The sequence below is a fragment of the Acinonyx jubatus genome, chromosome A2 (assembly GCF_027475565.1).
Source record: "Acinonyx jubatus isolate Ajub_Pintada_27869175 chromosome A2, VMU_Ajub_asm_v1.0, whole genome shotgun sequence".
Lineage (NCBI taxonomy): Eukaryota > Metazoa > Chordata > Mammalia > Carnivora > Felidae > Acinonyx > Acinonyx jubatus.
Genome location: NC_069383.1, coordinates 56,071,644 through 56,098,162, shown reverse-complemented (window position 1 = coordinate 56,098,162; position 26,519 = coordinate 56,071,644). Strand labels below are relative to the sequence as shown.

General features: G+C 37.6%; 1 protein-coding gene across 5 annotated transcripts in view; it reads right to left on the bottom strand.

Annotated features, from left to right (window-relative positions):
• TMEM196 (transmembrane protein 196) overlaps positions 1-26,519 on the bottom strand; it is a 56,289-nt gene that overhangs the window by 6,351 nt on the left and 23,419 nt on the right. For all 5 annotated transcript variants that reach the window (XM_015080663.3, XM_015080657.3, XM_015080642.3 and 2 more), the window contains exons 2-3: positions 4,878-4,934; positions 564-818 (exon numbers count right to left, since the gene is read on the bottom strand). In XM_015080663.3, coding sequence (XP_014936149.1) covers positions 564-818; positions 4,878-4,934 — 312 coding nt within the window. The remainder of the gene's footprint in view (positions 1-563; positions 819-4,877; positions 4,935-26,519) is intronic.

Sequence of the window (26,519 nt, the reverse complement as noted above, 5' to 3'; positions counted from 1 at the left end):
TATGCAAGAATATTACTTAAAATACAGGCAAAGCTACACAAATATGCATGAAGTTTAGATGAGAATTTAGTGAAGCTTTATGTGGATTGTAATATGGGCACTGATAGGCAAGGCTTTTTGTGGCCTTATTAAAAGGTCCTTTTATGCTCGAAAATCTAATTTACATAATCAAATGCATCTACTTACAAGCACAAGAGGTGAGCTAGAAAGGGGAATTCATCAGATTTCTGAAACTGGCATTATTGAGTTGCAAGTGTATTTAGTTTATGTGCTTTTCCTCAGTACAATACATACAAATCCATATTTATAAGGCATTCACTATTTTATGAAATGCTATTTTAGGAACGGTGTTTTTATATAGATAGCTATGAGATTGAAAATAGGTGTACCCAAAATAGCAGAGAAAAAAATAATAAAAATTTTCTACTCCTAGTCCAATAGGGCCAAACTTTTATAAAATCCCAATTCCTCAAATTCTCATCTAAGCTGCAAATTGGTTCACCAAGGTTTGACGACAGTCTTCATCCCACGCTCGCAGTGAGCAGAAAAGGTACAAAACTCACTTTCTCGGCCATTTCATGAGAGTGGTGCAGCGAATGCTCCCTTTCAGAGAACATCCTCCTCTGCTCGTAGCTGGCTAGTCGACACGTGAGCCAGGAAGACAGGGTGCAGCCACCAATCCCAATGCACGCGAGAGACATGGAGGCGAGATGCAGAGGATAGAGGGAAGAGGTCTTCTTTGTCACTGCCCGCAGGAACTGAAAGTTCAGGATGCCCCCAATGAGTCCACAGATGCAGCAGGCAGAAAAAAGGATCATCTGATAGGAAGAAGGAAGAGAGTGTCAAAGATGAGGAAGGAAAGCCAACCTAACACAGCGCCCCATCCTGCCGCGCACCTCCCGGAAGACTGAGCTACAATAAAGAGAAAGTGCTTTGGGTCTTAGAGGACGAGAGCCATAGTTTCACCAAGTTCCCATGCAACCCAACTCAGGGAAGAGAGTGCAGACCAGTGTTTCAGAATTAATAGCTGACTGTGTAAAGGCCGGGGATACATCTTTTTGAAAACCCTGAAATAAGCAAAATTTGTCTTCAAGGTAGATTCAGATTTAAATATTTACTATCTATCATGTGCTAACAACTTGAGCAGATATCATCTCAATTAACCCACCCAGCAAACCCCTGAGAGAAATCGTGATATATACTTAGGAAAATGGTGAACAGGCAAAACTCAAGGTTAGGTAGGGACTGAATCCAGATTTTCTGACTCTAAATCCAGTTTCACTATGTTAATCCCCCTAAAATATCCAAATATCTTCTCATTGAATTGTCATTAGTTCCAACAAACTTCAAATGTTTATACTGCTCTAGCTAAGTGAGCTTAGAGAATATAGTTAACCTGTTTTCTTCATTTATATGAGTTTTATCGTGTATCTGTTTCCCCCATAGGATAGGTTAGGGACTACCTGTGAACTGGTCCTTTATACTACAAATCTTTTTTAAATCTGTGGCACCACAATGAAGAATACACAATATACATTCCAAAAATACTATCTGGTTGTTTTGGGGAAACACAGGATGTGGCTTTACTTTTGATCTCATTATTGGTTTGATTTGGGTCTCTATAAAGAGAGCTGGTGGGGGTGGATGGTATTCAACCTAAATGTTACATAAATATGTAACTGAATATTGAATATTCCAAAAGCTTCAACGTGGGTTTTTTGGTTTTTTTTTTTGTATTTGTATTCTCTAAGTTCCCCTATGGGCTTCCTTTATACTTTAGCGTGTGATACTAATATAATTATTTAAACTTATTTCCATTTTTGTCCAGAACACGGTCTCTACTCCAGTTGCCTCTCTTGCTAATCATATAGCTTGTTCATTCCCGCCTCAGTGATATTTCCCATTTCCTGGAAATTAGTTTGCTTTTTTCTTGGATTGCTAGATGGAAGACTCAAATCTAGCCTTACCTTCTTCAGAAAGCCTTCCCGGATTTACTGACTTCCTTTGGCATAATTCCATAGGATAAACAGTTATTTAACTTAATTTAGCATTTAATTTTACGTTATTAGGAATCGTTTGCTGTCGACAATTAGTTGACTTTAGTGAGCATTTATTGAGTACCTGGCATCTGTTAGGCCCCGAGTGAGGCAGCTGTTGGCATTACAAAAAATAATAGCTCATATTTGTTGTCCTTGAGTACACAGCAGTCTTGTGTGAGAGAAGATCCAACATTTCAACATGGCATAGCAGATATTAAGAAAGAGGGATGAATTGGTTGCCCTTAGAGTAGGGTGGAGGAGAATTTAGCATAACCAAGGGTTTCAGACAAGGCTTCCTGATAACATGTCATCTAAACTAAGTGCATGCCACTCCCAGAAAAGGGTAAGGCCATGGATGTATGAAATAGCATAATGAAATAGGATGGTGGGCAGAAAGAATACCAAGTAGTTTGTTTTGTTTCTCTCACTTAATTCAGCATCCTAATTGTGTCCATCTCACAGTATTTATTACCAAGCCTAAAAATCCATTGATGGGTGACTGTATCTTTTTATAGTTAATTAAATATAATACTGAATATCAATTACCAAATAACTGAATCATCCAAAGTGGGAAACTGTAGCTCCTAGTTTCACATAGAATCAATATACTACCTTTTAAAGGATATTCAGATGGCATGCAGTTTCTTGGGAAATACTTTGGTGTTTACATATTCTCAGAAAACATGGAAAGATGTGACATTCTAGCCTTCAAATGATGAACTACTATTAATTAAGAAAGTTAATGACAAATTATTTGGCTATCATAAGAACACAATGTATCTCTCCTAATATTATTCTTATTCATTCTTTAAAGGCTTGCTACTTCATTTAACATATGCAAACAGAACATTCTCACCTAGGTATTAAAATGTTAAAATCTATACCCACATTTAAAACCATATACGAGGTTTGAATTTCACCAGACTACAGAATTTAGACTCTAGAGATACTTGGAGTGGAGAAATTACCATGCACTTTGAAGGGTGAGAATCCTTGATAGCTAAATGTCATCAATGGGAATATCAGAGGGTGAAAGAAGTTAAAGTGAATGGTAGTTTCTAAAAAGTTTAGCACTTATGATTTTTTTCTTTTATAACTCTTAAGAGAATTAGAAAGACAGAAAAAAGACACTAGTGCCTTTAAAAAAATTTCTTCCCTCCCCTTCTCCTATGACTGAATATTTGTGTCCCTCTAAATACAAATGTTGAAGCCTAAACCCCAATACTATGGTATTTGCAGATGGGATTTTTGGAAGACAATTAGGTCAGGAGAATAGAGCCCTCATAAATGGGGTCAGTGCCTTTATAAGAGAGACCTTTAGAGAGCTCTCTTTTTCCTTTTGCCACATGAGATCACAGTCAAAAATTTGCAACCTGGTAGAGAACCTTACCAGAACCCAACTACACAGGGACCCTAATCGAGGTCCAGCCTCCAGCACTGTGCGAAATGAATTTCTGTTGTTGATAAGCCACCCAGTATATCCTTCTTTGTTAATAGCCCAAATGGATGAAGACATCTCCCCTGCCTTCCCGTACCCCTCTTCCTTTTCTCCTTCTCTGCCTCTCCCTGTTTTCCCCTCCCTCTCTCATTCTTTCCTTGCCTTTCCTTCCTTCCTCCTTCCCTCCCTCCCTCCCTCCCTTCCTTCCTTCCTTCCTCTCTTTCCCTCTCTCTCCCTCTCTCTCTCTCTTTTCTAAGTTCTAAGAAATTATTCTTATATGGCTATAAAGACAGTAGTAAAATAAAAGCATACAAAGAATGAAGGCCAAGTCTAAAAAGTGATGGAAGAATCATAGATGAAAATTAAGAGCCTCCAAAAATTTGTATGTAAAGGTTTCCCTTTATATGATTTTAAAAAATTATACCTCATATGTCTAAAGCAATGGGTGCTTCATTTTTTTTTTGTCACAGTAGATATTTTCATAAAAAAAGATATGATTGAAAAAGTAGTTAAACAAAAATAGCTGTAATACTCCTATCCCTGTCCTCCTCAGATAACTGGCCTCCCCCTGGAAAACTCTTTTTAGGCTCAAAGCCTGCTTTGTAAGGTCCAAGCATAGTATTAATTTTTCCAACTTAGAAAGGTCTATGATCTTTCCTATTGCACATGATAAAATAAACAACACTGTTTCTTTCTTTTGAACTCTCAAAAAAACATCATGGAGGGATGTGGGGAATCCACACTTCAGCGTATAGAAATTGTACTCCAGCCATTATCAGAGTTAACTGGGTGAATGTCTTACAACCCGGAAAGTCGTGATAGTACCGTAAAACATCTGAAAACACTTACAATTACATTCACAGTAATAAAATAAAATTAAATAAAAAAAATCATTGGGAATTAACTGTAACTATAACAACACAGCTGTTTTGCTGCATTGCAAAATTAACTTCACAGTCAAAGCCAGTAATCTGTAGGCCCAGTTCCACATTTAAACAGTTAAATTTCCCATGAACTCAAGCCATGTCTTTTTTAGCTTACTGAAGAATTCATGTGTGTCTGGGAGTCTATAAACTGGAAAAGTGGAGATTGTCAACCACAGCAGTCATTATGGGTTGCATATTCATGCATTTAAAGAGTATATCAAAGCTTTTCTTTCTTTTTCTTTTGTCATAGTCTATAATAATCTTGATGGGTTTTGTTTTGTTTTTTGTTGTTGGGGTTTTTTTTTTGTTTTGTTTTTTTTTGCAAATGAAAAAGCCAGTATTTATTTGTCAGTCTTCTTTTCATCCTAAATGAGTAACATTCACTATGTGAAAGTTGGCTTCTCATCATTTCCATTTTTGGGTTCCAACATTTCAAATACGTCAATGCACGATACAAACAAGGCAGAAACTTACGACAAGTCCAGATTTTTTTTTGGCGCACAATATTCCACATATGCCACAAAGAAGAAACTGAAAAGGAAAAGAATAACAATTATTCCACATTCAAAGATAAGAAGACCTCTAGTTTTTAGCTTATAGCTCACTCATGACACTTGTTCCAGGGAAGCTTGAAAATGTTATATTCCCATCAAAAGCTGGAAAGAAAAATGCCTCATTCTAGAATACTAAGAGATAAAAATGCAAACTTTAATGAAAATCTGTTCTTTGTAAGGTTGATATAAGTAATTGTGGGACTTGAGCAAACCAGAATCAGTTTTACACCAGGCAAAATTAGGAAGTAAATACATTTAGAGTTTTGTTATTCCTGTTTTCTTTCACTGTCTTCTTATCCCTTTCTATTTTCTCAGGGAGAGAAGTGGTATGATACATTCATTCATAATAGATTTCTAAGCAATTAGAAATCAATGAGCTTTACTACAGGTAGTGAATCTCACACAAACAAAAAATAAGGCATCAGACAGGGAGATGTTTTTGTTTAGAGACATTCTTTGTATCTCTCAAACTATGTCAGTAAAATGGTAACTTCCTTCCTCATTCTATCAGAAATACTGTCCTTGTGAGTATGTTGGAAGAACTCAAGGAGAATATTGGTGGCATGTAATTTCTTGTAAATGAGCATATTGGTGACATAATTGCTGCATGAAATCGTCTACCAGTGACACACTATTAGATATTTTGGTTATTGGAAAACAGCAAATCGTTTAAATTGTTTAAAAATATTTAGAGCCATTTCAAGGTATATTTATACATACATCTGGCTAGAAGCAAACCATATAAATAAAATAATACATTCATTAATAAATAATAAGCCTGCTAAGGGCTTTCAGACTAGCAAAGAAAGCTTTGAATGCTGTTAAGATTTTCCTTCTGATTTTCTTTTACATTTTTCTATCTCAAGCCTGAACTAATAACATAAGTGGTTTTAAATGAGTGTTTCACACAGGGGTAGATTTTTAAATATACACATAAAAATATTCTACTAATTATCTGAAATCAATCATATGCTTGTGAGAAACACCAACAAAATTTGATAAAGAAATAATGAGTAAGGGAAGTTTCCCTTTTCAGGGAACTTTCTATATAGGGGAACAAAATGATTATAAAGCAGGCAATGATGCAGCAAGACAGATCAGGGAACACAAGGATATGCTATAATTTGCTTCTTATATAATCTTTCAAATTAATGGGAAAAAGATCAAGATCCAAAGGGATTGGGATAGTTCATTAACTGTCCTTAACATCATACACCAAAATGTCTAGGAAATGGTTTGCATATTTAAGTGTATAAAAAAAGTATAGTAACATTTAACAAAGTTAAGTATTTATATAATTTTGGAGGAGAGGGAAAGATTCACTAAACATAACAACAAAGTCACAGACCAAAAGGGAAAATACTTATAAATATTAATACATAAAATTATATTTTTGATAGTAAAAAAATAACATATCTTTCAAAGGCATAAAACAGATTGGGATTATATTTAGAAAGCATATGAAAGACAAAGGGTTAATATACTATATAAATTGAGCTAATAAAATAATTTTAATACCATAAAATCATGAGAAGATAAAAGCTCAGAACTTCATAAAACTTAAATACTTGTATACTTTTCAGAAATTTTAAAAAGCTACTTTTGAGTAACCATTTGTCACCCCCCTTTGTGTCCTGGGTCTAGATGAACTTGTCCTCATGTGGACTCTTTCTAAGTGATGACCCCATCTCACGTCTATCAAGGCTGGCTCAAGCCATTCCAGATTTGGACTAGTTCTGTACCTCTCAGTGCTTCCAAGCTTCAGGTCAAAGCCTCAACATGCCCTTTTCCTTGCTTGCCTGACTAACCCATTACTCACCCTGAAAGTCCATTCACCCAGAACTCATTCTTGAAATAATTTGAAAGCAGTGGAGTTTTGTGTTCCTTGGATCTCTTCTGAAATCTGTAAACATTGCCATTATTTATTCACAGCCAAGCCTGAGGGGACCTCAGGAGCTTAGGCAGAGCTCTCCATCCCAGCAACTTGGTTAGAAGATCTGGGTGGCACGAGTGCCTGGGTGGTTCAGTGTGGGTTAAGTGTCAGACTTCGGCTCCGGTCCTGATCTCACAGTTCCTGAGTTTGAGCCCCGCATCAAGGTCTGTGCTGACAGCTCAGAGCCTGGAGCCTGCTTTGGATTCTGTGTCTCCCTTTCTCTCTGCCCCTCCCACATTCACAATTGGTCTATCTCTTTCTATCTCAAAAATAAAACATTAAAAAAATTTTTTTAAAGAAGATTCAGGTGGCAATAAAATCGCTTCCTTCTATCGTCCACTAAGAAAAGGAAGTTCAGGGCTGGGGAGGGGAAAGGTAGAGTTATGAGGTGAGCCAAACAATATTTTCCACTCTCAATCAGGGGTGGAGTGTAAATACTTCTCAATAGTCACATCTGTCAGGGTATCCAAAATTCACATTCCCTGGAGGAAACCTGGAATCTGAGGAAAAAAACCAACCCATGTAATGGGCAGTATATAAAAATCATGGAATTTCTGAGGAGGATTTAAAGGATTTTAGCTGAAATTTAGCCATCACAGTTTATAAAGAAGTATAAAGGAAGCACAAAAAAAGCAGTATATGATCTTTTATTTCACTGGCTATCTGAACCCCAAGTCAGAGCACTGGAAAGGATCTTAAAAGATGACTTAATTCAGCCCTTGCAGTTTGCATGTCGGGGAAGTAGAGGTCTAGACAGGCTTAGCAACTTGCTCATTGTCACTCATCAAGGTCACAAATCACACATGTAATATTCTTACTTCTTTAAGTTAATTTCTAAAAATGTAATGGAATGCTTTTCAAAAGGATTTTTCAGTGCTAGTACAGTGTACATTATGTCCAACCAGAAGTGTTCAATGAACATTTGGTCATCTATAATGCTTGTTTCCCCCTGCCATGGTTAATTTTTGGTGTAATAAAAATGATCGCAAGATGAATCAATTGTATTACAGTCCAAAGTTAAGTGTACCTTATTATACAGAGAATTTGTTATTTTTCAAAATACTGTTTGTGCTCAATAGAACTTTTTTAAGAATGCAAAGCACTTGCCTGACATGAAACAAGTGAAAAAATAGTTTTATTAAAAAAAGTAAAAATGATGGCTGGAAACATCTAAATTAGATATGAAATTTTACGTGGGAAAATATAATTTTATTTCTGAGAAGATGGGCTGTTTAAATCCAGGGAGAATCATTTGCTTTGCTCTTACTATAAAGTTACATAAATGAAGTGATCTACTGATAGGAAGTGCCACTATGTAATGAAACCAGTTAGCCCTCCAAAGGGAATTCATTTGATTCCAATTTAGATTACATTTAATAGATAACTAGAGTTGTGACTCACTGTAGGATAAAATGGAGCAATTATGGAAATAGCATCCTATATTTTGAGTGGACTTTCTTAATGGAATGCCCATGGAGGCTTGTGCTTTTGCTTAAGATGTAGAAAGAACAACGATGCCATTTCCACTTAAACAATAAGAGAAAGCAGAAAACTATAGATTGATAACTTTGAAAGCCCATCAGAATGTCGAGGTCCAGGGAAGTGGAATAACTGCAGTTAAAGAGGTAGAAGGCCCTCGAAGAAAACTCTGGATACACAAACTGTGCCATTTGTTACAGAGATAGGAGGAGGGGACATGGATTGTCACGTAAGTAGGTGTGGGGAGAGGGAGGTCGGTGGTGCCAAGTTCTGTTCTGTCCTTAGGCCTTCTTTCTTATGAAGCAAATGCTTTAAGCCCTTGGCAAAGGGGTAGCAAAGCCTATCATTTCCAGGGTATATGCAAATGTGGATGGCAACTGTAACTACAGGAAAAGTAGAAAAAGATATCTGCACCAAAGATAACTAACAGCCTAAAAGAATATTAAGATAAAAATACAAGATTTTGAAAAAAAGAACATTTGAACTTTGGGCTGTATGTATAGTCAAACTCCATTCCCACAAGAGATTACAAAAAAGACAGGAGCATTTGGGCAAAAGTACTGTGGTGGGCTGAATTATGGCTCTCCAAAGATATGTGTGTCCTACTCCCCAGAATCTACGCATGTTACCTTGTATGTTAAAAAAAAAAAAAAAAAAAAAAAAAAAAAAAGCCTTTGCAGATGTGATTAAATGAAGAATCTGAAGATGAGGAGATTATTGCGGATTGTCCAGGTGGGCCCTAAATGTAATCCCAAGAGTCATTTAGGAGGAAGACAAGAAGGTCAAAAGAGAAAGAAGGCTTGAAGAAGACACAAAGAGACACAGAGAAAGAGATCTGAAGAGGCCATACTGCTGGCTTTGAAAGGTGAGGAAGAGGGCCCTGAGGCCAGGATGTAGGCAGCCTCTGTGAGCTGGAAACCGATTCTCCCAGTGGCCTCCAGAAGGAATCTAGTCCCATAGACCTATTTTAGATTTCTGACCTCCAGAACTTAAAGAGAATAGATTTCAGTTTCTTTAAGCCCTAAGTTTGTGGCAATTTTTTCAGCAGCACTAGGAAACTAATACAGGCTCCAAAACATTATTCCACGTGAGACATCCTATAAGAATTACTAGCCGTTGTTTAGGAAAACAAACAGGGAAAGACATGAGATAAGACAGGAATGTAGTAGAAAAAGCACAAAAAAAACCCCAGTAAATCTTTTAGGTTGAAAAGTATTGGTTGGAAAAATTAATATCTGTTTACAATGAGTATCCCAGGTGATTTGGGTGTAAGAGATGGTGAGGTGGGGGTAAAGATGTAAGTAGTGGTTCTAAAACTCTTTTATCATTTATCAGAATAACAGAGGAACTAACGAGTTTTAGATATTGACAGATAAGTACAACTTTAAATTTGTGCATTACAATATAGCAACTGAGAAAATAAAAATAAAGAGAAAAATACAATTTGACAATAAAGATTGAACCAGTAGATGTCAGGGAAATTTTTTTAAAAGTGAAAGGAAATAAAGTGAAACTATAAAATAAGTTGGTATAAATAATTTCAATAGTGTAAGCAATCAGACTAAATGTGAATGTGTCCAATTTTCCTAATAAGAGGGAAAATAGAAGGGAAAAAAACAGTCTACGAGGTAAAGAAGGAAAGGGGTTGTTCAAAGATCCCTAAAATGAATAAATGATTGAAAACTTCTTTATTCCTTCTGCTTTTCTCTGTCTCTGTTTCTCTCTCAGCATTGACCTAAATGCTGGTTAATGAATTCCTTATTAGCATTTCTTTCTGTCCAAGAAAGTTTATTTTACTTTTAAGAGTAAAAAAGTCTACTGTAGAATTTCTCAATTTTAAACTACATAATGGAAAATGTTGAAACCATGGTTGTAATGGAAGCAGACAAAAACAATGGCCAGAACAAGCAAGTATTGGGTGATGAGATTATGAAAGATGGCCAATCTTGTTCTAAGACAGCTTATTATAGTTTTTGCAGCGTAACACTTAGCCACCTCAGATGAAACAATTTTCACTGAAATTTATTAGCCATTACAGAAGATATACATACTATAAAGTAGAAATGACACTACTTTTTCCCCCTTAGGGTAGTGAGCTGAACCAAAAATTGAACTTAATACTTTGATACCATTAGTGATTTATGCAGTTTTGCCAAAATTGACATTTCTTTAAAATATATAGAAAAATTGCCAGGAAAACAGACATTAAATGTTGGGGGGATGGATTTAAAAGAAATCTATTTCTGGTTAAATAGTGTATTTCTCCTTGTACATGGATCAAAAATTTGATAATTTACTTTTCTACCACCAGTTCTTGAATATTTTTATTCTACTTCAATCACCTATTAAAGCATGATAACTGGAGTTCTTCAAGGATTATTTTGTAATTTAGCACACAAAATGCTAGTGTGCCAACATAGTGAATATTTTTCCTGATACTGTGACGATATGATTGTGATTTTCTTACATGATACTCTGGCTAGACCCATCAGGATGAGTGGTTTTATTCTCAGTTAAATATAATGAATCATAAACCACCGCATATTAAAATAGATGCAGCTTCAATGACCACCATATTTCATTTTTACTCAGAAAAAAATTTTTACTTGTACATATTCATAATAGTGGCTGAAATAAAGCTTTTGTGTTGCAAAGCATTTTGATACTCTCTCAATTCTCTAGCAAAAAATGTATTGAAAAAGGGAATTTTGCTTCATGATGGGCAAGTCAATGAAGAAAAGAAATTATGAAGCAAGGAAACAGTTTTGAACTGCATGCTACATAAAAATGGAATTGAATGTGCTGTTTCATTTGCCATTACTGGTACTGTTGGGGTGAGGGAATCATCTATTTTTATATCCAACCTTGCCATAACTCCTCAGACAAAGCTCTGCTGTTGCGATCAAGTTTCTGGATAATATGATGGAATTTCAAACTGAATGAATGAATTAGCAGATGGATGGATGAATGTATCACAGTATTAATCAAATTTAGCGAATTCCAAGACACATAACTGGGTGCAATTAGTCTTTTCACTGAATCAAATCCAATTAACTTCTTTTTTGTTTTTCTGGAACACTCATGATTGGTCAGATTAGGGCAATTCTCTTCTCAATGGTGGCATTTGAAAATAATTGGGATGGCGTTGACCTTTTAAATGTCACAATCATAGCTTTGTGGGTTTCAAAAGTTTCCTTCTCAAACCTCAGATGTCCTTGAGATGTCAGCATCAGCGGACCTTTTTCCACACAAAAGTCACTGAAAAAGATATTACCTTGACACTGAGGGTAATTGCTAGTAGATCCTTTTTAAATGTGAGAACTAACTTCCCAAACTAGAAAGGGTTGTATTCTTTTTAAATTTTGTATTGATGTATAATTGACATATAACATTATATTAGTTTGTGCTCTTAATTATGTTGGACAGAACACGATTTGGGAAAGGGCCCAGGAGTATATATTCCAGCTGTTGACTTATTTTCTCTCAATAGACACAGTGTAGGTGTTTCCCCTTGGTGAAAACTAGAAATTGAGCAGTGTGTCAACACTCTCAGCTGAATGTTATTACCTACTATTGGCTAGTCTGTTCTGTAAATGACTCTGAGTGATTATAGGGCAATCTCCCCTTTAAATATCCTTTTTTTAAATGTTTTTTTTTTAATTTATTTTTGAGAGAGAGAGAGAGAAAGAGAGAGAGAGAATGGGGAGGGTCACAGAGAGAGGGAGACTGAGGATCCAAAACGGGCTCTGTACTGATAGCAGCGAGCCTGATGTGGGACTCTAACTCAGGAACTGTGGGATCATGACCTGAGCTGAAACCAAGAGTTGGAGGCTAAATGACTGAACCACCAAGGCATCCTCCCACCCACCGTCACCCCGCCACCTTTTTTTTTTTTTTCAAAAAGTTTTTTTAATGTTTATTTATTTTTGAGACAGGGAGAGACAGAGCATGAACAGGGGAGGGTCAGAGAGAGGGAGACACAGAATCTGAAACAGGCTCCAGGCTCTGAGCTATCAGCACAGAGCCTGACACGGGGCTCGAACTCACGGACCGCGAGATCATGACCTGAGCCGAGGTCGGCCACTTAACCGACTGAGCCACCCAGGTACCCCACCCCGCCACCTTTAAATACTCTTTATGCAGACAGCATCTCTTGATGCACACACTATTCCAGTAAGATTCTCAAATTTACTCCTGGAAGAAATTGGATACTTTTCATTTAGACAAGATCAAATAATGTAAAAAACAGTCAGCGGGTATCACAGAAAAGCTTCAGGACATTAAAAAATCAGAATATAATTTTTTTAACCATGGGATCAAGTGGTTTGTTACTTTGGAGTTCTTTCAAGCCCTCAGGGTACTATAGCTGGCAAGCCTTTCTGTCTGAAAACAGAGATTCTAAAGGAAGGAGAGTAGTTCCTCATTTTATGATTAGAAGAAATGGCCTGTCCTGGAAGGACTATGATCAGAGGTAGGTAACTACCATCTTCGTGTGTTCCCTTAGAGAATACTATGGTAGGCAGAGAAGTATCCCTAAAAACGACTTCATCCAACTTTAGACCTTAGGTCACAATTACAGCAATCCTGACCTTAGGGATCCTCCTTGAAATCTTTTGTAGGATCTCAAAGTGAAGGGATCTCTTCCCATTTGAGGACATATGTTTCACACGGTAATTCCATCTGAATATGTATCCATCCAGTTTCATGTCGTAAGATTTGCCCTAACACTGTTAAGATTTAGGCAGAGAATAAAAGCTACCCATGCTATCTCCCTTTTTGTTCTGCCAGGATAATCTTTGACAATACACTTTTGGCTGCTTTAATGATTTGACCTACTTTGGCTCAAATGATCTTAGATATAAACACTGACAAGAATTTTTTAAACAATGGCATCTGTAAACCATTTTTAACAGAGTGACATGGGGATACTTGTCATAAATGCAGAGTTATGGGCCCCCATTGAATCAATTTTTGGTGGCATGGGATCCAAGACTCTGCATCTTGGATAAATTCCAGGGTAACTGCTTTGTTCCTTATAGTTTGAGAACCTTAGCTATAGAACCGAGGACTGATTTAATTCTCTGGTTTGACTTAGGTGAGCTGGCCCTGCCAAGAACTGGCTGGATGTGGGACCTTAGCATGGGAGTAGTAGCCCTGAAGGGAGCAGCAACGGATGGATGTCTAATATCAGACTTCGAAGACTCCCTAGGCTTATATGATGAACCAAGTTTATTCTCTTTCCTGAAGGATTTAATAGAGAGTATTTGTCTCTTAATTCCCAGGTATTAAGACAGTTATCGGAAGCCTTACAGCAGAAGTAAAGGGGTTTTGTTCAGGCATATCTCCATCAACCATGGTGGGTGGGGTGGGGAAGGAAATTGATGTTGCTTTCTTGGGATCTTATCTTAGACATTCTGTGCCTTTGCAAGGCAAGTTTTAAGTGGCTTATCTTTGCCAGGTACATTTCCCCCATCAAAGAAGGGAGGCTGTTAGGGTCTTCAAGCACCCCCCCCCCCATTTTCCCTTGATGATAAATCACTTCTGGTGATCAGAACACCCAGACTGAAGCAAAGGTGGGGCTATTAGTGCTCCATATAGAGCCTCTAAGAAATGGGAGAACTGTTTCTTTAAAGGGCATTAACAAAAGGAAAGTTTTCTTGCCCAACTTTTTCTGTTCATTGTTTTCTGTCTACTCTCTTTTTTAAAAAAATTTTTTTAATGTTTATTTTTGAGAGATAAAGACAGAGCATGAGTGGGGAAGGGGCAGAGAGAGAGAGGGAGGCACAGAATCCGAAACCGGCTCCAGGGTCGGAGCTGTGGGCAGAGAGCCTGACATGGGGCTCGAACTCGGAAACAACGAGATCATGACCTGAGCTGAAGTCGGTAGCTCAGCCAACCAAGCCACCCAGGTGCCCCTCTGTCTACTCTCTTTTAAGAGAATCTGGAATCCTGATTAGGGTCTTGCAAAATAAGTACAGAGAAGAATTTTACTCCCACTCTGTGGTTCAGCATTACAGTTTATATTATTTAGCCAGGTTTCTGTGTCTGCTACAGTTCTCATAATGAATATTTTGGATCAGGTAGGAAATTACAGTTTTCTTTCTAAATATATTTATGCCAGAGCCTGTCATATACATAATTGGACTGTGAAAACCATTAGGTTGGAAAGAGTAAACTAGAATAAGATGTTTCCAAACTCCATGGGTAATCAAAGTTGCGGAGCACTATTTATAACACACCTGAAATTTACTAAGGGTGAAGTATCCTTTGTCTCCATTTACCAATTTAGTTAACTTCAAACTGGTTTCAAATGATGGCAAATGTGCATTATATCTTTCCTATAACTTGGTTCAGTTTTATTGCCAGAGAGCCCTAAAACCTTGACAAGGTAAATAGACTTGTAAGTCAATCCTCCAAAGAGATCATTAACAAATGTACAAAATTGAGAACTGATCAAAAATTTCTCATTGCCTTAAAACATCTAAAATAAGATCTTTAAAGAACTTGAATTAGGCTGTTAAGACTATCAGATTCTGGGAAGTGAATCTGGAGAGTGAGGTTTTTGAGGACTAAAGTCTGGAAGAAATCATTGTAATTGAAGTGCAATAATGGTGTAGAAGATTTATAAACTTAAGTTAACAAAGGACCCAGGGAAGATGCTGAGTTTCTGAATTGTTTCAGAATAGCTCTGAATGGTGGTTTCTGAGTCTCAATGATTTATGTTATTGATGTGATGGCTTTCAGCTTTCTTTGGATAAAGATGATTAGCCTAAGATAATTTTGAGCCCTCCTTCCAGCCTCCCACTGATTCATTTCTTCATTGCTCAGTAACTATATTATCCTGGTGAAATTGTATAGACACTTACCTGTCTTTGTAGTATTATAACATGATACTACAGTGAATAGAAAATAAGTTAAACATTCGGTAGAGCCAGACAAGAGGTGCTGGCTCTTAAGCAAAAAGATGAAGCCTGACAGATTTTCTATTTCCTGGAGTTAAGGTGTGCTTTTACTGAAAAACCCACAAAGATTACAGGAAGAAATAATCATGTAGCAAAAAGAAATAATTTTGGAACACCAAAAGACACACTTGGGTAATGGGTTTTGGAGAAAATATTAAACACTGCACTCTCCATCAATATCCTTCAGCACAAAGATTATTTGCCTTACTGGAAGAAAGTTTACAAGATATCTTAGCAGATGGACCTTTACCCTCATCTTCCAGTCCTTTTAGTTTGGTTCCTGTTAAAGGACCCCACATGGCAACACTTTCTCAAGTATTCTGTTGGGATAAATTCTCAAATTTCCAAAGTTTACTTTTTCAAAAGTTCACAACACTTACTATTTGGGTTCTCTCTTCCAATATTTCTGGGAAGTCTAAAAAAACAGCCTTTAATATTTCCACTTTGTGGGTAGAAGAATTAAGAAGCCAAAAAAAATCATACAGCAAGTCAGTGGCAGGAGTTCAACCAGAGCTGAACATTGGGGTTTCCAATTCATTGCTTATTGTGCATTATACCCCATTTCATGTTAGCTCTAAGTATATTAGAAACACTTGTCAAAAATCTTCTTTTTTTAAGTTTATTTACGTTTATTTACTTTGAAAGAGAGAGAGTGAGAGAGCGAGTGAGCTGGGAGTGGCAGACAGAGAGAGTTCCAAGCAGGCTCCACACTGCCAGCGCAGCGCCTGATGTGGGGCTCAAACTCACAAACTGGGAGATCATGACCTGAGCTGAACTCCAGTCAGAGGCTTAACAGACTGAACCACCCAGGCACCAGGCACCCCCAAAGATAGCCTTTTTAATACACAAGTCATAAAATGTTCCTAATGAAAAGCCTGTGAGAGAAATCTCCCTGGTGGGAAGGACAGGTATACAAGAATGACTATCACCTTAGTTTTAACTTTCCTCTGGAATCTGTTTTCTTGTTTTTATTAAAAAAAATTTTTTTTACATTTATTTATTTTTGATAGAGTCAGAGCACAAGTGGGGAGGGGCAGAGTGAGAAGGAGACACAGAATCTGAAGCAGGCTCCAAGATGTCAGCACAGAGCCCCACGCAGGGTTCGAACTCACAAACCGCGAAATCATGACCTGAGCGGAAGTCAGACGCTTAATCAACTAAGTCACCCAGGTACCCGTTTTCTCTTTTTCCTATAGTCACTATCATATTTGGCCTCAGGTTCCCAGCTGTATCTCGAGCCCAGTGTGGATAAAACCTAAAGTAAGGTAAACCTCTATCTCCTCAAGACAACTAAAACAAGCTGACATTTACAAAAGGACTTGGTAAAAAACCAAGAGGTACAAGAGCAACACTGACAGAGAAATTGTAAGATGCAGGGCAATGGTCCCCTCCTGATGCATATCTCATCTAATATGCATGCCTGTGCCATCCCACATCCCGTCTGAAGGACCCAGGATTGCGGATTCTAAGAGGATGCCAAACCTAAGAAACAATGTGTAAGGGGCCACTCCGGGTTCTTTTGCTCCCAGTTAAAATTACTTTTTTGAGTATTATGTGAGTTGATTTGATAAAAATGGTGATTCTTTTGCATTTCATTCTCTTTTCTATCCAGATTTTTTTTTTGATGAAATAACTCAGAGAACCTTTATTTTTATTTATTTTAAAGTGCTAAGACCATAAAAATGCCTGTCTATGAGATTACCTGATTCAAACATAAGTGCTTCTGGTTCTGCAGGACGTGTGTACTCATAGGGTGAAATGAGGACTAGCCAAAATTCTCTTCATTGATGTATCTGGGAAACGGGGGCAGTTTAAAATGTTGCTGATTATTTCTGGATTTAAATGTTATAATGAAGAATAAAGGATAGGAGTTATATGGAGTGAGATTTTCACTCATGACCAAGTACATTTTTCTCATGTCCACAAAGTAGCTTGGACTTCCTCACAACATTAATGAGGTCCCTTTGGAAATGTATGGACAGTGACTGAGTGACCACCTCTTAGGGTGCAGAGAACAAGTTGATATAAGTCTGATGAGGGACTGAAGTAGGATTCTATGAAATATACTGACATTCTGAATGAGATTAATTTACCACATGACTACAAGATCACTTTAAAAAAAAAATTGGCACCCAGGGACAAAAGTGGCTCTGTGCAGTCTCTCTCTCTGATGAAACAGAAGACATTTCAGGCTCCTCTGTGTCCTGGGCTATTTATCGTAGTGACCATAAATTAGCCAAGACAATGTATAAATGTATGGTTAATTGACACCACTGAATATAGAATGCTGGTTAACGGTTTACTGTAACTGCAGAAACAGCCATGCTATTTTTACCTTTCTTTTTATTTAAGGTTAATAATAGATGACTCTTCATGGTTCCTAGTGTATAAAATTATAACTGGCATCCACATACAGATTTTCTGGTTTAGGCCACTTTCCAAAACATCAGTTAATTTATGTTCTTTAGAGCACTGCGGGAGTTAGGGGACTTTATCACTCCGCCTAGAACCTCAGCAGGAAGGAACTATGGCCAGAACTAGATTTAGAACTCAGGAGTGACATAATCAAGATGGTGCCATAGGTTGTTCCTTACTTTGTTCCCCCTCACGAGAAGAACAACTAACAACTGTTCAAGGACACCACTGGAAAAAACCCTGGAACGTGGGGTTGGGACTGAAGCACCCCCTGTACCACAAAGACCAAGGCACACGGCCCTCGAAGAGTAAGAGAAGCAGCTACTCATTGACCACCTTGCCCCTTCCCCAGGCCAGCACCTTACCGTGCAGTGAGGTCTCCCCTGAGCCTCTTGCCCCTCCAGTGAGAAAAGAGAACCCAAGAGGGACAATCACCCCCACCAGCATTGTGGGTCATTCTGTGGGAGCCCCTACTCTGGCTTCACACCATGGTGACTGCAGGGGAATCTACAAAACTCAAACACTGGGGAAGCGACTGTGACAGAGAAGGCAGGGTAGGGACTTGCAACCTCCAGCACACAGATAGATCTCAGCAGACCGAGTTCACACCCTCAGTGCCCAAGGAGTAATCCCAACCAGCAGCTCCGTACGTCTCTAGAACCGAGTGAGGGGTACACTCTGATCGGGGAACTCAGCAGGGGGCATATATGCCTGATTCAGACATTCAGTCGAGGAGTTTTCCTGGCCTGAGAGCCTAGTTTGCGCAGGCCCAGGCAAAGAGTTGAATCAGAGCACTGCCTGCTGTGGAGAGTGTCTTCTGGCCCCATCTGACCAGAAGGGCTGGTAACAACAGAGCACTGGTAAAGCTCGGGGGCCCTGAAGCAGAGAGTGGGCAGGCAGAGCTGACCACCCCAGAGCAAAGCCAGTACCAGGTGTGGAGCCCAAAGTTAGTGGAAGAAAGGAGGTAATAGAGATTAGAACAGAAGTGCATGCAGTCGAGAACAGAAAAGCAATAGAAAAGATGAACCAAACTAAGTGTCGGTTCTTTGAAAAGATAAACAAAATAGATAAACCCTTAGCTAGGCTAACCAAGGAAAAAAGAGAAAGGACCGAAACCAACAAATTATAAATGAAAAGAAGAGACATTACAACTGATATCTAAAAAGACCCCAGGGGCACCTAGGTGGCTCAATCTGCTAAGTGACTGACCCTTGATTTTGGCTCAGGTCATGATCCCTGGTTTCTGAGATCGAGCTCCACGTCATTAGGGAAATGCAAATTAAAACCGTAATCAGATATCACCTTATGCCTGTTAGAATAGCCCATTATCAAAAAGATAAGAGATAACATTTATTGAGCACTTGCCAGGCTCTGGGCTAAACATTTTACTTACATCACCTAATTTAATTCACATCTTCAGCTGAGAAAACTGATCCTCACACAATTTTTTCATACCACACAGCTGGCATTTGGCAGAACTGGTATTCAAACACTGGCCTTTCAAACTTTAGAGGATGAACTAGCTTCATATTTTCCAATAATAATTTTACCCCAATTTTTTCAGTATTCAGTGCTGTATATTTCCAGTGCTGTGTTTTAAAGGATGCTCCAGGACAAAGATGAAAATAAGCCCTAAGTTTTCTCTTTGACAGGTGGATATTTTGGTAGTGTGGTAATAGAAATCCAAGGTAATTTGCCATAACGACGATCAGATCTTGGATGGTTATGATGCAAATGGGAAGGGATGAAATAAATTCAGATCCACAGGTAATTACTAAATTGTGATAAGGGAGCTTTTCCCCCAAAGGCTACTGGTTTCTAGTCTCTAAAGAGGTACTTTCCTACCACTTGGTGGCAGTAGCTACCAATTAATTCACAGTGTTGTTTTTCAATTGAACTTAAGTAGTGGTCTTGAATTCCTATTTGGGAGTAGTTTTCTCCTTTCAGTTCATTAACCTTTTCATGTAATACATTTATTTTCCAATAAATATATTTATTGTTATTATTATTATTATTGTCTTGGACGTCATTCAGTTCCTTGGATTTCCCTTTAGAATGAAGATCATACATAATGAAAATAGAAAATTTCCAGTTTCCTCCATTCAACCTTATAGCTTCAGAGGTGTTCACTGTGTAGCTGACCAAAATAGGCTAATGACAGAACTCAGAAATAACAGACAGGATGGCTTATCAAACCATAAATAGAAGGGAACATATAATCAATCAGTATTAACTTAGTATGTGTTCATAATAATAAAGAAACTTCAAGCATGTTTTCTCAGTCCTAATGTACAGTTCACTTTACAGAAGAATAAAGTGAGGTTCAGAGAAGTGTAAGTGATCTTATCCAACCTACACTTGAATGGAGTACACAGCTAACAAATGGCAGAAGCAGAATTCAAATCCAGATCAGTCTGACACAAAAGCATGTGCATTCTCCACTGTCTCATGCTGCCTTTCTGACAATGGTATTATTATTCTACAGGAGAAAGCCGTCACAAAAGACTTCTAATTTGGGGGCTCAAAAGGGAGTATCAAAATTCTAAGGATGTTCCACTCTCCAACGTAGAGAAAAGAAGAAATGAGTTTATGGTGATACAGAATGCATTTTGTTCAGTTTTAAAGTCAGGTAGAAAGTTGGAATCATCTACTAAATGAGCTAAGGCAAATCTTTTTTGGGGAGGTTTAGACAATATCAGTCTTAAATAATTCTATGGAAATATCTAAAAGCAAAAGACAGGATTAAGGTACTAAAATTTAGGACTTAAATGTACATTTTGTTTTAGGATATGTTAGGCCATGATGAAATACTTATAACACTATTTTAACAAAACAGCAGAATACAACACTATGCATATTTTTTCTTATATTGTAAAAATTACTATTTTCATACATGTAAAGCTAAGGCAATAATATCACCATGTAAATAGTGATTACCTCTGAGTGGTGGGATCACTGGTCATTTTAACATCATTTTTGCAATTTTGTATTTTCCCAGTTCTCTGAGGTAAACTTATATAAAATTACAGGATGTTTCATTTAATCTTTCCATAACTCTGTTCCGATCACATCACATCATATCATATTGGTCTATGGCTTTAGCATTTAGAAGAGTTAATGAATATAACAAGATGGAAAATAAGTCAGCCGAGGCAACCTTCTTAAAAGTGAAGGAAGACCTACTCATAAAATATGCTATGGAAAGAGCTCATCAAAATATTTTCCTTGCTGGCTTTTAAATTCCCACCATGTGAATGCTTTATTTGAATTAAGTCACAGAATCCCCAAAAGGCATCCATTTAAAATCCATCCTTTAACTTGGGTGGCTTTTACACACACAAAAAATTGATATCTATGTGGGAAAAACACGATTTTCCTATTTTATGTGTATGTGAGAACCTTTGATAATAATCCAATGCAATGCTAAACGTCTTGGAAATTACTGTTTCAGTGAAAGGGAAGGTCAAGGCTTTTTGTGAGTTAGTCTTATATTCATTAACAGCTCCTCCAGATTCCTCTCTACCATTAATCGTCTTTCTTCCAAATACACAACATTCACAAACACTTCTGCTTACTGGGGCTAAGCTCAGTCTGTGGAAACTAGAATGTTAGTGATTCATAATGTGCCCAACATCAATATATTATTTGCATTTCTTACTTGATAATAATCTTTACAGTTTAGGATCAGTCTCTTCCATTAAGAGAGGCAGGCTTTTTCACCTTTAAATAATTCTGATTGCCACAAATTTCTTTCTTTAAGTAAGCCTGAAGCCATTGTCCCTGTGATATACACCCACTGCCCACATTTTATGACAAATACACCGTCAACCCTGTGTGTTCTCTAGGCAAACATGCCCTGGTTTCTCAGTCATCTTCGTGATTGCTCTGTCGTAAATGTTCTGTTGTCTTTCTCTCTGTGTCTCTTTAAGGAAAAAAAAAAAAAAGTCAGCCATGGAATTGCCTGGTAAGCAAATCGATAAATTGGCAGACCTTCTTCTTTTGGTCAGGAGATTTCTTTCTAGTAAATTTCCAGTTCATTGATGTTCCTAATCATTATTACGTCTGGCTTATAACACTTGCCCTCCCTAGAGGTATTTGTATCTCACAAGAATTAACACATATCTATCTTTACCTATGGAGATTTTCTGTCTGGTGGGAGGTAGTTTTAAGCAGTGGCCCTCTGCTGTTCTTTGTCAATTACAGGACATTTTCTACTCTCAAAAAGTACAACAGCGAGTAAAATATATTGGCTCTACAATGTTTAGAAGTCTATAAACAAACACCATACATTATCCAATTCCTTTCCTTTACAAATAGTTCTATAATTTATGGAACTCAATAGAAATGACATCATTCCCTCAGAAATAAAGTGAGGCTTGCACAATTTGTAACCAAAATGAAGCTTTAGAATCTATGAATGAGAAACAATCATGTTTTATATCTTTTTGTTTTTTATTTACTAATTTTAATTAATTACTTAATTAATTGATTGATTTTAATATTTATTTATTTGTTTTGAGAGAGAGAGAGAGCACACACGAACAGGAGAGGGGAAGAGGGAGGAGGCAGAGAATCCCAAGCAGGCTCTGCTCTCTCAGCCCAAAGCCCAACATGGGGCTTGAACTCAGGAACCATGACATCATGATCTGAGCCAAAATCGAGTCAGAAGCTTAACCGAATGAGTGACCCAGGTGCCTTGTATTATGTCTTTTTAAAATATGTTTTTTAGGCGTGCCTCAGTGGCTCAATGAGTTGAGCATCTGACTCTGACTCTTGATTTTGGCTCAGGTCATGATCTCAAGGGTGCAGAATGGAGCCCCAAGTGGTGCTCTACACTGAGCATGGAGCCTGCTTAGGATTCTCTCTCTCTCTCTCTCTCTCTCTCTCTCTGCCTCTCTCTGCCTCTCTCCCCCGTTCAAGGGTGCTCTCACTCTATAAATAAATAAATAAATTAATTAATTAATATTAAATAAATAAATAAATAAATAAATAAATAAATAATTTTTTGAAGATTACAATTTCCCAATGTGCATTTCTTCAAATAGTGTTTTGTTTCCAAAGTTATCTGTGAAGAGTAGCTATAACAGTCAGAACATGCTGAGGACAATAGTCAAAACTGTAATACAATTTTAAGTTTTACCCTGATTTCTTGGGAAACAATAAGGAAAGCATCTGCTTAGATGAAGAAGATATCATGGTTATATTGTTTTTTGATGCAGAAATAGAAAGTAGGTTGGCATGATTTTTCTACCATTAAATGACATGAAGAGGAAACACATATATTGGGAGAGAAAATAATCCCTTTGCCCTTACAAGATATAGCATGATGGTCGTACAAATGAGATTATAAACAGGAAGAAGGTATCTGCAACAGCTTTCCATATTGTACTGCTGGGTCCTCTGAATCATTAGAGGAGCTATATGTATGTGTCAGGACATTTCTTGCTCTGGGAAAAGCTTGGTTGATGGGTATTGTCCACTAGGGCCTGGAATATAGAATCAGCACTATTCTTTACAGCCAGAGCTTAAAACAAATGGATGGAATAGAGCATAGTGACTAAGAGTACAGACTTTGGAGTAAAGAAAACATGGGCTTTAAATCTGGCTATGCCACAAAGTAGTGGGACTCATAGCAACTATTTAAATTCTCTGAATCTGAACTTCCCCATCTATACAATGGGCATACTACTACAAATATCCTCAAACTTATCTTACAGTGCTATTAAAAGGATTGATGAGACAATATTTATGATGTATTTGGTATAATTTTTATGACCCAATAAACCATAAGTAAGTGGAGTTATTAACAAAATTATATAATATTTTTTAGTATCTGATGAGTACAGACTAGTGTCTGAATTCCTGAGAGGAATTATACAAAATATTTCAGATACTGATTCTTTGTTTATTTTCCTCATTCACAGAATCTTGCATTATGGCAAAACTGTGTATATTTGCTCATGTTTCCTCCTTCATGGAGGTGGATTGTCCCATATGAAATCAATATTTACTCAGGAATGTGGACACTATTATTCTCTCCAACTTCCAGCTGTGATATGCTGAGCAGCAATTAACAAGATTTTAAGGCTTATAAATGGATTACCTTTTAGAAAGTAATTATCAAATGTATTAATTTCTACTTGATACCAATGAAGTCTTCTAAGTGTTGCCAATAATACTTGCCCTGAATGTGATATTTCAAAACAAAATGTCATTTCCAAAGTGGGTCCATGTTCTAAGAGATCAGAGAATAACACAGGATGTTGGTCATCATGAAAGCTTTGTCTGTTTTTAGCTTAGCCTACAATCATTTTACAATTCAGTGTGTTCACAGCCGGATGCATGGAAGTCAACAGAAGAGATCCAGCAGGGTACTATACTCACAAGTGAATTTCAAGTCTGCTTCCATTCATCATTTTCCTGTTTCTATCACTCTTACTACTATTTTCTTAAAACTCAGAGGCACTTTTGATTCCCCTCCCCTTTCTGTGTCACTCCTATCAATCCAATTACTGTGAGCCATTAATTCTACATCCACAGTGAATCTCTTATTTCATCCAAGCCATCAACAGCCCTCCCCTGGATTATCTATGAGCTTTCTAGAGAGGGTCTCTCTCTGCCTTCTGTTTTTCTAATGTCATTTGAAGTTCATCCTAAGCATGATTTTTAATACCTCACTTCTTCATACACTTTTTTTTTAATGACTCAACAAATATCTTGGCCTGCCATCAGACCCTAAATGGATGGTTTCAATCCAATTTGCAAACTAGTCTCCTGCTGATATCCTACAGCCAAAGGGACTTAGTAATCATTGCACACACTCAGCTTATCATCTTTCCCTAAATCCACTTCTCTATTTGCAAAACTTTGTTCTTATTCTTACCTATTCGTCAGAGTCCATCTTAAGTTTTCTGACCAGATGTGATTTCATCTTTTTTTCTGATTTCTCATCGTACCAAATGTACATCTTTTTATTTTGACTCTAGTCATTTTTATGTTTATTACCTGTATCACTAGACATGAAGCTTTTTAAGGAAGAGACTATTTTTTCATATTTATAACTACCACCAGTACCCTACTCCCAACCAGAATATTTAGAATGCTCCCTGGTGTATGTATAGTGCATACTTATTAAATTGTTGGAATGCAAGAGGAAGGTCTTTGGTCATGGTACTTATCAGTCAACAGGTTCTCAATAATTCCTTGTTGTATAAAGTAATACGTGCAGTTTTTATTCCCATAATTCATAAAATTGCTCAACGATTATCAATGACACCCTACTGATTATTTCTTTATTTTGAAATAGTCTCCTAACAGGATTCCACGGGACTCTATTTTTTAAAAATGGTATTTTTTTTTTTTAAAATGGTATTTTTTTAAAAATGGTATTTATTTATTTTTGAGAGTGAGATAGAGAGTGAGCAGCAGACAGGCAGAAGAGAGAGGGAGCCAGAATCCCAAGCAGGCTCCACACTGTCAGTGCGGAGCCCTGTGTGGGCCTGAACTCAGGAACCATGAGAATCATCACCTGAGCCAAAACCAAGAGTCAGATGCTTAACTAACTGAGCCACTCAGGTGCTCCTATCTCTCTCTTTTTTTAAATGTTTATTCATTTTTGAGAGAGAGAGAAAGAGGGCATGAACTTGGGAGGTGCAGAGAGAGAGAGAGAGAGAGAGAGAGAGATGGAGACAGAGATTCCGAAGTGGGCTCTTCACTGACAGCAGCAAGCCCAGCTGAGAGCTTGAATTCACAAACCCGACTGTGAGAACATGCCCTGAACAGAAGTCAGACACTCGAGTGACTGAGCCACCCAGGCACGCCGGCACTCAACTCTCCTTATTTTCCCATTCTTTTCCGTCTTTCAGTCCTCAGTCTCTGTTACTGGGTTCTCTTTTCCCTATCTTACTATAAGCTGGTATTCCTGAAGTGTCAGTCTCTTCTCATCTAAACTTTTTGCAGCTTTAACTATTACTTCTCTGCCAAAAACTTCTCACATGTATAGATTGAGAACTGGCCTCTATCTGAAACAGTTCCAACTATATTTTTTACAAAGATGCCCTCCCAAAATTTCAAACTACACATTTTTATCTTTCTGTATTCACTTTACAGTATCAATGATCTTATGTGGTGGTTGAATGCCATTATTTTGGTCTTCAGAATTTATTTACCCATCTTCTAGCAATTATACCTCATTTTTCTGCTGAGGAAGGCATCTATCCCTCACTCTCAGTCATGGGTTTCTCACCCCACAAAGCTCTGTAAACCAACTTTAATGAATTAGGATGTTCTGTCCCCTTTGTCATAGTGATTGCTTCAAAAATGACCACAAGATACAAGTAAGGCCAATCAGAGGGAAAAGAATGAATTCTAGAAATTTTATTTCATCATTCAGAGAAACAGACTGTCTTTTCCACTGCCCTATGTATGGTGATGATATGACCTGAGAAATACTAGGGGGTACACTGTAAAAACTAAGAATGACATCAACCAGGGGTGCCTGTGTGCCTCAGTCAGTTAAGCTTCCAACTCTTAGTTTTGGCTCAAGTCATGATCTGAGGGTCATGAGATCGAGCCCTGTGTCAGGCCACACTGAGAATGGAGTCTGCTTGGGATTCTCTCTCTCCCTCTTTCTCTTCCCCACCCCCACTCATCTCTCTCTCTCTCTCTCTCTCGCTCGCTCTCTCTTGCTCTCTTAAAAAAAAAAAGAATGAATTCAACCAGAAGAATAGACACTAAGATGCTTCATAAAAATACTTTACCCTTCAGAGTGCCC